Raw genomic sequence first — 12,660 nt, 5'->3', positions numbered from 1 at the left:
TCCTTTAATGTTTTCGCTCTGCATTAAATACATAATTTTCTCTTTAGGAGACTGTTTGGAATATTTTTTGTTTGTATCTTACCTTTTCCTGGAATTCATTTTACACAGCCATTATAAGAGCCCCAAAATATGATAGAGTAGCATGGGGAAAAGTGAAATGAAGAATTAAGAAAACAAGGGTAAGAATGAATAGAGCCAGTTATGAAACCAAAATGTTCATGACAGTGGCTGCTTATATATTCTACTTTAAACTTGCTAACAGCCAATGAATACCAAGACTTTGCTGTCTCTATTACTCAATGATATTTTAAAGACAAAAATTATAAAGCACATTCTGAGAGTATAGCCATTTTTTTTTTCAGGTAGAATGTCACAGAGGGAATGTATGGGTCAGACTGTAAGCCTTAGATCTTTCCCACACTCCAGGAGCTGTCAGTCCTACACCTCTATGGCCTTCTTGTTTGCACCTTCTGTTGGTCATACAGGTGATTGGGTGTTGATTGTGGATGGGTCAGCCCAAATCCGTCCACACTCAAGAAAATGACTCAGGGCTCATGTCCTGGTGCTGATGGGTCAGAAGCAACTACATCCTACATGAAGGACATCATTTTTCAATCGAGTGCCCTTTCTTTTCTCTAACCTCAGTATCACCCTCAGATCATATAAACAATTGTGAAAAGAGATCCTTTGGCCTGTCTTCACTTGTTATGCCTTGCTTAGTCCAAAGGCATAACAACTGTATATAGGTATATACCATATAGGTACAAGGTATATACCATTTCAGGGGCATTTTAGAGTCATAACACACAAAAAACAGTAATAAACACCATTATAGGTATGTTGTCTGGTTTCCCTTTTCCTGACTCCTGAGCAAGTGGTCCTCTCTTAGGAAGCAGGAATCGGTTTCCACTCAATAGAGAATTGTCCAGGGTCAGATACCATAATAAAAATACAGAAAGGAACTTCAGTCCTAAAAAAAAAAATCATAAATTTAAAGGAAGAGTTTTTGTTTTTCTTGAGATTGTGAACAGACAATAAATAAATTCAGCAGAAACTCTTTAAAAGTAGTTAGATACCAAAAAGGATTGCTTTTTGAGTATTATTGCAAAGATATTCTTATTGTCTATAGGCTAGTGATTTCTCAGACTAGGGTCCTCAGAGCCCTGTTAGGATAATAATGTAGTAGACGGGGATAGCTGTTTTCCTTCCGGCTCCCCGTCTCTGCATCAGCCGGGGAAAGCGGTTCACTTTCATTATCTGTTCTTTCTACCTTTGACTTACTGAAATAGCCTAATAGCAGAATGAAGAGCTATCCACATCTGTCTTGGGCAGAACAATCATAATATATTGTTTAATTTTGTCTAACTGCTCTAGTTTGTTCTGGTGGTAGGATAGAGAGTCTCTTTAATGTAATGGATCTATTTCCTTTGTTTGTTTGTTTGTTTGTTTAAAGAGGGAGGGGTGGTGAGGGGGAGAGAGACTCTTAAGCAGGCTCCATGCCCAGCCCAAAGATCATGACCTGAACTGAAATCAGGTGTCAGTCACTTAACCTACTGAGCCCTTCAGGCACCCCTATTTCCTAGTTAATTATTATCTAACTAAAAAACATGAGGTACTTATTTCCCAAACATAGAAAAAATGAAGCTAGTTATAAATATCAGTTACCTGTTGGTAAGTGCTGTAAGTTCTTGGAACATCAGGCACTGACTTACAGCATTAAGTTCTTGGTTCCATCTCAGTCTTCTAGACCCCACTTTTCACCTGCTAATGGTGAGTGTAAAATAAACTCGAGGGGGTGAGAGAAATTTGACCCACCTGCATGGTGAATGTTTTTAAGACCTTGGGACTACCAGGTGCATGGGTGGCTCTGTCAATTAAGCATCTGCCTTCAGCTCAGGTCATGATCCCAGGGCCCTGTGTCAGGCTTCTTGCTCAGCAGGGAGTCCGCCACTCCCTCTGTCCCTTCCCCTGCTGGGCTCTCTCTCTTGCTCACTCTCAAATAAATAAATAAATAAAATCTTTTTTAAAAAGAGAGAGAGAGACTTGGAAAAGACTTGGGGCTTCCACAGACATTATATTCAAGAAGTAACATTCTCAGGAATTCAAGAGCGCTCAAGACAGCTAAAGCACAGAATGAGCTCTATCTACCTAGCCAAGAACTCACAAGACACCAGTAGAATATTTTGTAAATGCATTAAGAGAAACAGTGTCAAATTTTAACTGTGCTGATTAAAAAGGATGTCAAAGCAATACTAAGTTGAAATAAAAAAGATTTAAAGTATATTATGATATTTAGGGCACCTAGATGGCTTAGTCAGGTTAAGTCATGCTCAGGTCATGCTCAGGAGTCTAAGATGAACCCCTGTGATGGCCTTTGCACTCAGCAGGGAGTTAGCCTGAGATGGTCTCTCTCCCTCCCACCCCACCAGGGTCCCACCCCCACCACTCACACACTCTCATGTGTGCACATGCACACTCCCTCTCTCTCTCTTAAATAAATATTTATTTAAAAGTATGCTATAATATTATCTCCATATCATAATTGAAGATTTAATTAAAATTAAAGAAGACATAGAAATTTGTGTTCAACAGAATGGTTACTCATTTGAGGGAGTTTGTTTTAAATTTATCTTGTAACCCTCCCACGTAGAGACTAAAACTTAACAATCATTAGTAGTTATTTTGCCAGATTCCTGGGGTAGAAAATCCTAGGTGCATAATAGGAAATACGGAATGACCTGGGAACTCGAGTCCAGAGTCCATATCTAAGAAGATTATGATACATTTCATTAAAAAGCAATTTGTAATGCCTAGAGGAATAACAAGGTGCTAAGTAATTGCAATGTGAATTCATTGCCAAATAGTAAAAACCCAAACAAACCATTTTTCTTTTTAACTGAAAAATGGACCTTGGAATCAGTTAACAAGTAGACTTATAAATATTAGAGCAGTAGATTCCTTTTATAAATATAAAAGGAAATTACAGCAAACTAATATAGAGAGTCATTGGAAGTTTTAACAATGGATTTAGAATCTGAAAGATCTATATACTTGCTAATGGAATAACCCCAATTAATAGAATAATAAAGCCCACCCAATAACAAGTGAAAAAGTTGAAAGGTAATTTTTAAAATAAGCAAATCACAAACTGGAAATAAGACAGTAATGAGTTGGTAGAAAAAGACAAATGCAATTTCGAATTTATTTTAGCTACTAGGATCTTATCTGTAAACATGTGGTAGTTCTTGAAGAGTTAAGATGTGCGAAAAAAATACAGAACTTTTGTATGGATCTCAGAACTTCCAGTCAGAACTCAAAAGAGTAAAACTAATAGTAAAAATAGTTAATGAACATATGATTAATGAGTGTTCATCTGTTAATTACCTCTGTTCAGTAAAGGAAGATCAGCTAAGAATTGTTTTAAAAACATTGTGAAAGAATATGTCGTAATAGTGAAATAAATAGATCAGGTCATGCTCCTAAATTGGGATGGTTTAAACAACCACATGAAGACATTGTCATAACACAAAGGGGAGAGATTTTCATTTTACTTGGATATGTCGAAAATTATGTTGGTGGTCTCCCAGACTGGCTGATTGCCAGCCCTTCACGATTTTTGAGCTGTGACAATTGAAGCGAACTCTAGAATATGGCAATACATTTCATACTTCTTCATATGTCTCCCACTAGAGCCTTCACATTCAAATTTCTACCTGAGTGGTCCCAGTACCAACTTACTGCCTCTTGATAGATGAGTTAGGAAAAGAGCTACATCTTGTTTTTTGCTTTAAGACAAATGTTTCACAGTTTGGGTTGTCACAGATATGTGAGTGCTTCTTCCATCAAACACTGCTGTGCTTGTCAGGGTCCTCTTTTAAGGTTTCTGGCTTTAAGAACAGCCTCCCAAAAGTCTCTTGACACCTTCTTGGCTTTGGGCATGTGATCCAGTGGGGGGAGTCACACAAGTGCTGTAATGAGTATTTATAAGATAGTTGTAAGCACTGGAAGACATGGAGTTTGTGTCTTTTCACTATTACAATCCAACATCCAGTAATGTCTGGCACTCAGTAGATAATCAGCAAGTATTAATTGGATTCATGTTAGATGTTCAATAAACATCTTTTCTATAAGATATAGAAAGAGCCAAATCAAGGAGCCAGGGGGATCTGACTCCTTCATAGAATAGAAAGAACAGTTTCTAAAATTTACATAAGAATTATCTTGAAAAGATTAAAGAGTTAAGATTAAGATCAGCTATCAGTTATTTAGAATCCTATTCAATGCTAGTTGATAAACACAGAATTAAGACACAATCTTTATCCTCAAGAAGATGGTCATAGTTTGGTGACTATGCTTAATATTTGAACTATTAATCAGGGTTCTATTTAAACACATATGTGCACGTGTGCTTATAAAATTTCTTGATGCAGTGGTTTTCTTTTTTTCTTCTTCTTCTTCTATTTCCCTTCTTCCATTTTGCCCATCCCTCACTGCCCTCCCATCTGGCAACCATCAGTTTGTTCTTCAGATTTATGGGTCTGTTTCTGCTTTTTGTCTGTTTCTTGTTTGGGTTTGTTTTTTGTTTTGTTTTGTTTTGTTTTGTTTTTTAGGTTCCACATGTAAGTGAAATCATACAGTATTTGTCTTTCTCAGACTTTTCACTTAGCATAATACCTTCTGGGTCCATCCATGTTGTCACAAATGTTAAGCTCACTCTCTTCTTTTTTTCTTATGGCCCAGTAATATTCCTTTGTATGTATGCACCACATTTTCTTTATCCATTCGTCTCTCAGTGGGTACTTGGGCTGCTTTCATAATTTGACTATTGTAAATAATGCTGCAATAAATATAGGAGTACATATATGTTTCCAAATTAGTGTTTTTATTTTCTTTGGGTAAATATCCAGGAGTGGAATTACTGAGTCATGTATTAGTTCTATTAATTTTTTGAGGAACCTCCATCCTGTTTTCCACAATGGCTATACCAATTTGCATTCCCACCAGCAGCGCACGAGGGTTACTTCTCTACATCTTCACCAACACTTGTTATTTCTTGTCTTTTTTAGTTCTAGCCATTCTGACAGGTGGAGGGTGGTATTTCATTGTGGTTTTATTTTGCATTTCCTTGATGAATAGTGATGTTGAACATCTTTTCACCTGTCTGTTGGCCATCTGTATGTCTTCTTGGAAAAATGCTTTCCGGTTCTCTGCCCATTTTTAATCAGATTATTTGGGAGGTTTTTTTGGTGTTGAGTTGTGTGTGTTCTCTCTATATTTGCATATTAACTCCTTAGCAGAGAACTATCACTGGCAGATATCTCCTTCCTTTCAGTAGCTTTGTTGATGGTTCCCTTCACTGTTAATATGGAGATTTTTTTTTTTTTTTAAATTTAACAAACAGTTAAGTTTTACAGTTTGACTATGTTCTAGTCTCAGGCTGTGGCCTGGTTTTCTTTTCAACAGAGAAGTAACTCTTGGGTTCTGTTCCATTGAGTGTGTCTTGGGAGAGTAATGGTAGTAGCCTGCACTTAACTTCTAATAGGAAGAACCCCATCTAGACCTAGGAGAAAGAGGGGAAAGACAAAGTAACATTACTGTGTGGCATCATCAAACTCTCCACTGCCCCCTCCGCTCCTGCTTACCGATAGTGTCCACTAATACAGTCTAGCCCACATCAGACACAGTAGAAGGAAACTGTGGACAGACTTGAGTAAACCATTTTTCAAAATTATTCCTAAGTGATACAGTGAAAATAAACTTTTTATTAGAATGTTCAATTTCATGGGTATATAACGTGCATATTGTAACAGGGTACCTTTATATGCCATTCTAGAATTTGTATAATTCTGAAAGAATTTCCAGACTGTTTCTACACATTCTATCCCCAAAATAGCATTGGTAGCCTGAAGCAACATGGTATGTGTGGGAACTGCAAGTAATTAGAAGTGCCTAGAACATAGGCTTGTGTGGAAAAGGGGTGACAAGAAGGAACTGGCTCGCAGAGGGCTGCCTAGGGCATACTGAGATGTTTAAATTGTACCCTCTGTGGATCTGTTACCTATCAGCATCACAAGAATGAAGTCAGCCTCAGAGGTTTGAAAAATCACTGTAGCAGCATCATGGAAGAGAGCCTGAAAGGGTGAGAAGTCAAAGCCAGGAAAACAAATTAGGAGAGTTGAAAGGATGATCCAGCCCAAAGACACTGAGAAGATGAAGGCCTGAATGTGATAGTAAGGATGAATTCAGAAGGTTTATGTTTTAAATGACTGCCACGGGCCAGATGCCTTAGCATCTGGAAGTCCAGCTGTGAATGAGGCTGACTTTGCTGCCTTCATGGAGCTTTCCACACTGGTGGGTAGAACACAATAAAATGATTCCATGTTCTTCAGTTTGAGTGACTAGGTGGTCATGATTACGTGGGAGTTGGTTTGCAGGGGGCCCTGAGGGGAGAGTTTCAATACGTTGAACACAAAGTGTGCTATATCCGGTATGCACTTGGAAGTTCAGCTTTAGAGTTCAAGAATGAGATTTGGCCTCTTTTCAGAGGGGCCGTTTGTATTTGTTTTCCGTTGTAATTCTTCATTTTCTGGTATCATTAGTCAGGGGTTTTGGTTGCAAATGGAAGCCTCTCTGACATGTAAGTACCACAGGAACTTACTAAAAGCTTTTTGGTATCATCTTGGTGAAATCTCTAGGAAGGCCAGAGAACCTCATTCTGAGGGAGGGTGTCTAGGAACAGTGCCCACCGCCACTGCTGGGTCCATTGTAGATGCCCCGCGCTATACCACTGCCACCCCCTCACATGGCTTCCTACAGACCCTCAATCGCTGGTCCCCCCCTCCCCGCAGAGGAGTATGAGCAAACATGTTCTCTGCCTTGTGGGACAATCCAAAATAAGCAGGGTTTTGAAGACACTGCACAGCCATACATGTCTAGCAAACATATTTTTGCCTCCATTTATGTCTGTGAAATGAAAAACATTTAATTTCTGAGGTGTGTATAATTTTATAGTGGTTTACTTCAGATTTTTATGTAACATTGTGATGAAGGTATGGTGTCTTCCTTAAAATTAATATTGTTCACATTAATATATTAATTTGCTGGTGAACTTGCTTTTAATTGTTGTTCATTGTATGACTAGCCAGTCCCAAATTTATGAATGGATCTTTCTAGAAGGTTGTTGATAATTAAGTCATTAGAAATTGTGAACGCATCTTCCACTGAAACAAAGTTATCATGGATGATTCAGTTCTCATATTTTAAAATGTGTTTTACATTCCAGCGGAAACTCTTAGAGCACAAGCTACTTGGCGTCTTCAGATAAGAAGTGAAAGGGAGTGGGATGGAATCATTTGTGGGCACGGTGCCTATAGACACATTGTAGACAGTCAATAAAAGTTGGGGAAGTGTTTCTAGGACTTGATGGTTGGAGAGAGGAAGGGAAGAAGGCAAATATAAGCCTGTTTCTAATATGGAGCTGCCTCTAATTGTTCTAATAAAAGCAGGTTACATTCAGTGACTTATAACAGCATTTTAAAATTACACATATTTATTATCTAATCCCCAAATCCCAGAATAGTGAACAATTTAAGAATCATTTAAAATGAGTGTTTCAGGGGCGCCTGGGTGGCTCAGTGGGTTAAAGTCTCTGCCTTCGGCTCAAGTCATAATCCCAGAGTCCTGGGATCCAGCCCTGCATCAGGCTCTCTGCTCCACAGGGAGCCTGCTTCCTCCTTTCTCTCTCTCTGAGTGCCTGTCTGTCTACTTGTGATCTTTGTCTGTCAAATAAATAAATAAAATCTTTTTTAAAAAATAAAATAAAATAAAATGAGTGTTTCAAAAGAAAATACACTATTCTGAAAAACATGACCAGTTATAACAGAATTTATAAGATTAGTGTGAAGTAATTAGGCTGAATATACAGTGTTCAAAAAATACCATGGAACTTTTTGCTCATTTTTAATCCCAATACTTGTTTATTTTCCTAATGATTTTTATTTTTTACCTAAAATAGATAAGAATATTAACTGAGGCTTTTGTTACCTTCATCTAGGAATGGCTATTTGTATTTTTTTTATTTTTTTAAAAGATTTTATTTATTTGACAGAGAGAAAGATCACAGGTAGGCAGAGAGGCAGGCGGGGGTGGGAGGGTAGCAGGGTCCCTGCTGAGCAGAGAGCCTGATGCTGGGCTGGATCCCAGGACTCTGAGATCATGACCTGAGCCGAAGGCAGAGGCTTAACCCACTGAGCCACCCAGGCGCCCCTGTATTTTTTTAATTTAAATCCAAATAATTAACACATAATCTATTATTAGTTTCAGAGGTGGAGGTCAGTGATTCATCAATCTTATACCCAGTCCTCATTACATCACATGTGCTCCTTAACATCCAGCACCCACTCTCCTCAAGCACCCCTCAGTGTGTTTCCTGTGATTAAGGGTCTCTTACGGTTTGTCTCCCTCTCTGATTTTGTCTTGTTTGTTTTTTCCTCTCTTCCCCTGTGATCTTCTGTTTTGTTTCTTTTTTTTTTTTTTTTAAAGATTTTATTTATTTATTTGACAGAGAGAAATCACAAGTAGATGGAGAGGCAGGCAGAGAGAGAGGGGGAAGCAGGCTCTCTGCTGAGCAGAGAGCCCGATGCGGGACTCGATCCCAGGACTCTGAGATCATGACCTGAGCCAAAGGCAGCGGCTTAACCCACTGAGCCACCCAGGCGCCCCATGTTTCTTAAATTCCACATCTGAGTGAGATCATTTGTATTTCGATGACCCTGACGACCTTTTCAGCAGTAAAAATGCTGTTTACCTAATTGAGGCTATAGGAATTTCCTACCTAGAGTGGAGGAGAATAGGTTGATCTGGTTGAGGAAAGTAAACTGATACTTTATATATACCTGATCATTCAGAGCAATTAAGAACTCTATTATGGGTGCTTGGGTGGCTTACTTAAGTGTCTGCCTTCAGCTTGGGTCTTGATCTTTACATCCTGAGATGGAGCCCTGCTTGTCCCTCTTCCTCTGTCCCTCTATCCTGCTCTTGCTCTCTCTCTCCTCTCTCTCAAGTAAATAAATAATAATTTTTTTTAAATCTTGTAAAAAAAAAAACAAAACCAAAAACTCGATATTACTTCTACCCAGTTTGTTGGCAGCAACATACATTAAGCATCTGCTGTGTGTGAGGCAGTACAGCAGGCACTCGACATGAAAGGATGAGCAAAATAGCCACAACCTTTTCCCAGTTTGAGCAATTAACATGAATTATATTCTGTGATCTATAATTATGGGGATAAAAATCTTATAAAGGTATTTCATTAAAGTTTATGTAAGTTTCAAACTCAAGATAATTTTCATAGTATTCCCATGAAACTTGAGGTATAGTAAACATTTCTGGATGGCAGTTTAATTTATCACATATTTTAATATTGACAAACCAGATAAACATTTTGATAGGAACACAGATGGGTAATATCAACCTCAGTATTTAGAAAACTAATTTAGACAATAGAATGAAATAAAGAAAACAGATTCAAGAGAAGTTGATTCCATGTAGGGAACCACTTTTGGTGTCACAGAAGGTGATAACCAATCCTCAAGACAAAGACAACAAATGTGCCCTTACTGATATTTGACCAAGTCAGCATCTTTTCCTGTCCCATCAGTCCCTTCTAAAATCAGGAGTGTGCCAGGTAAAGAACTGTCAGCAGAGTGCTTAAGATTTGCATTAGCTGATTGACTCCATTCACTGGGAGCCTGTCCCCTCCCCCCACCCCCCAGCTTGCAGCTAGTTCAAGGTCCCCAGTGGAAACTGCTTTGCCTCTGACCAAGGAAAGGCAATTCACACACAAAACTGAAGTTTAGGGAATTCTTAACTGAATCTGGTGTTTCATTAACCACTTAATGAATTGGGGACATATCAGGGGCTTAACAAGAGCTTAAAATCTTAGAACTATAGCACTCAAAGCATTTTTCCCTTCTTCTGTTCCAAATCTTTTGTTTTATAGTGTTTCCTTAAATCCAAAGTCACATGCCTTTTACTTAAATTTAATACACTCCAAAAATCTGTCAATGTATGCTTTTTTTCTGATTTCAAAAAAGTATAAATGTTTAAGAAGAAAGAGAAAAAAACTTTAGTTGTACTCCACAGAAATAACTGTTGTTAACACTTTGGTTTTTATTTTTCCAGACTTCTTTCTAGGCATATTGTATGTATGTATCTGTACGTGTTTAATGCAAAAATGGCATCAGAAGCCCTTCTGCCATATATAGTAGTGAGAATCCTACTGTGACTTTGGAATCAGGCCATTCTGGGTTTAAATCTCAGCAGTTATGGTTAATAGCAAAGATTTTGGCCAGTTTGTTTACCTGTAAAATAAAGATGATAATGTATCTATTCATAAGGTTGTTGTGAATAATATAAAGGAGATCACTGAAGTGAAGTACTTCATTAAGCAAATGTTTGATAATCCAGCCTCTTGTTCTCTTGCTCCTGTGTTCTACCACACTGTCCCTTAACACCCTGCTTTCCTGTATTTGAGGGGTGGGGAGTGTGAGGCAGAAGGGCAGGGAAACACAGATAATGTTGGCACAAATTTATTAAAATTTAAATTTATTAAACTCTGTTAAGACACATGGCTAAAATATTCTCCCAGATTTTCAAACCTTGTATTTTTGATATATTTATTATATGACTTAAGTTTTATAAGGTAGCATTCAGTTCAAACTAAACCTATTAACTTTTGTGTATTATAGTTTGTAGGGCTTCTTTTGAAAATAACTAAAATGAATGAAGTTCTTAACAGCCTTTCGGGTCCTTTTTGATGTGTGTATACATATAGAAGTAATTTGTGTATAATATAGATGTTCTTTTTAATGTGTATACAATTTACATAGTATCATAAAAAGCAACATAATATGTCATAAGTACCATGAATATCATAAATAGTAATACTATTTTATTTGTCTTATCCAAGGGGAATTTATGTCACTTAATAATTTGCCTTAATTTTCTAGTAGAAATAAAGTTTTGCCCCAAATTGATATGGAAGGTTAAATAGTGTCTAAAAATTAACTTAGTTAGAAGCATAGCTTTAACTTTTGTTTGAGATTTTTACTCTTTTATGTAATAAAATGTGAAAATTAAATGTTTATGTGCAAAATAGGCCCACAGTTAAGTTTTATGACAAAGGAAGTAAATGTTCCATTTTTTTTCCCCTTTTCTCTAGCTCAACTGAGAAGTCATTTCCTTGGAGATCAACAGGTATGAGTTTTTATCATATAAAAAATATGTCTTAAACACACAACAAGAACAGTTGCATAGCATGCTTTCTCAATTTACTGCCTCTTGGTGAAATAAGTCTTTACCAGTGACAATATTGAGCTACCTTGATTTGAAGTAATTCTTAGTTTACTAGATTTTTTGAACATTATGAAGTAGGTTTGTATATGTCAGCTATAAAGAAAGTTCAAGCATTGGACATCAACGTATCAATGTTATAATCACTGGGCACTTTTAATATCAACTTATATTACCTAAATATTATCTTTTCTGTCATAAGAAAGTACAGCAGTGCCCTCAAAAGTTACAGCATCATTTGGGAACGTTGGCTAATCGTTTATCTAAATCATGGTCTCTCCTTTTATAGTGTTTCCCACACTCAAGAGTTGCCTTAAGCATTCATATTCTTTATGTATCCAGATATAAAATATATGGTAGCTTCTAATATAGTCCAGAAGCTTCTTATGTAATCTCCTTTTTACCCCAAGTTCATTTCATAGAAAGGATGAATTACATTAAGAAGGGTGTCTGCCACTTTCACAAATATTTGATGTCTTCATACTTGCTGTTAATTCATTGTTTGTCGAGCACCTGCACCAGGGACCCAGTACTGTACACATCGCTGGTCACACAGTGATGGGCACAACACGTGCACGTTGCTGCACTTCCTGTGGCACTTATAATGGGAAGGACCATGTCATCAATATATAAATGGTAGAATGGGCCTTGAAATATAAATACTTTGACAACTTTTAAACGAGTTTTGAACTTGATTAGAACTCAAAAATCACCAAACGCCTGGTATTTCAGTTTACCAGAACCTGTTATCGGGATCTTGGTGTTACTCATAGTGCATACAAGACATTCTGCTATTTTATAAAGAAGCTACTCCCAAGAATTGTAGCTTTTATTCAAACCAAAGACATACATAAAGCTATTTAGCACTAAGACTCATTAGCAGTAGTTTAATATAAAATCAGGTCAGGAGATAATAATGTGGTTAGAAGCCAGAAATATATCGCGTGGGAAACGTTGTTGTAAATGGACAACCTACTTCTGAGATAGCTTTGCAGAGAAGGTGGGACTGGAGCATAGGGTTTGATGTGTAGCCAGGCTCTGGAGAGCGCTTTGTCACTGGGCAGCAGAGGAGACAGAAATGTCACACCCAAACATTTAAAACTGGTTTGGGAGATGGTAAAATGTGGAAAGTTTAGATAGCCACATCAGTTCAAATTACAGAGATGTGTAAATACAACTCTAAATTGAACTCTCCTTTAGCTCATGGGGCAACACTGGAAATTCTCTGAGCAAGAAGTCACCTGACTGAAATATTCCTCAGGAGAAATATCAGAACTGTGTAACTATTAAAAATTGATTTGAAGAATT

The 12,660-nt window shown here is 37.4% G+C and overlaps 1 protein-coding gene across 9 annotated transcripts in view; it reads left to right on the top strand.

Moving 5' to 3' along the window:
* PKP4 (plakophilin 4) overlaps window positions 1-12,660 on the top strand; it is a 247,763-nt gene that overhangs the window by 155,295 nt on the left and 79,808 nt on the right. For all 9 annotated transcript variants that reach the window (XM_059167273.1, XM_059167272.1, XM_059167275.1 and 6 more), the window contains exon 4: window positions 11,222-11,256. In XM_059167273.1, the coding sequence (XP_059023256.1) occupies window positions 11,222-11,256 (35 nt within the window). The remainder of the gene's footprint in view (window positions 1-11,221; window positions 11,257-12,660) is intronic.

Source organism: Mustela lutreola, chromosome 3, assembly GCF_030435805.1.
Source record: "Mustela lutreola isolate mMusLut2 chromosome 3, mMusLut2.pri, whole genome shotgun sequence".
Lineage (NCBI taxonomy): Eukaryota > Metazoa > Chordata > Mammalia > Carnivora > Mustelidae > Mustela > Mustela lutreola.
The sequence above is the reverse complement of the archived record's forward strand: the minus strand, read 5'-3'. Positions and strand labels throughout refer to the sequence as shown.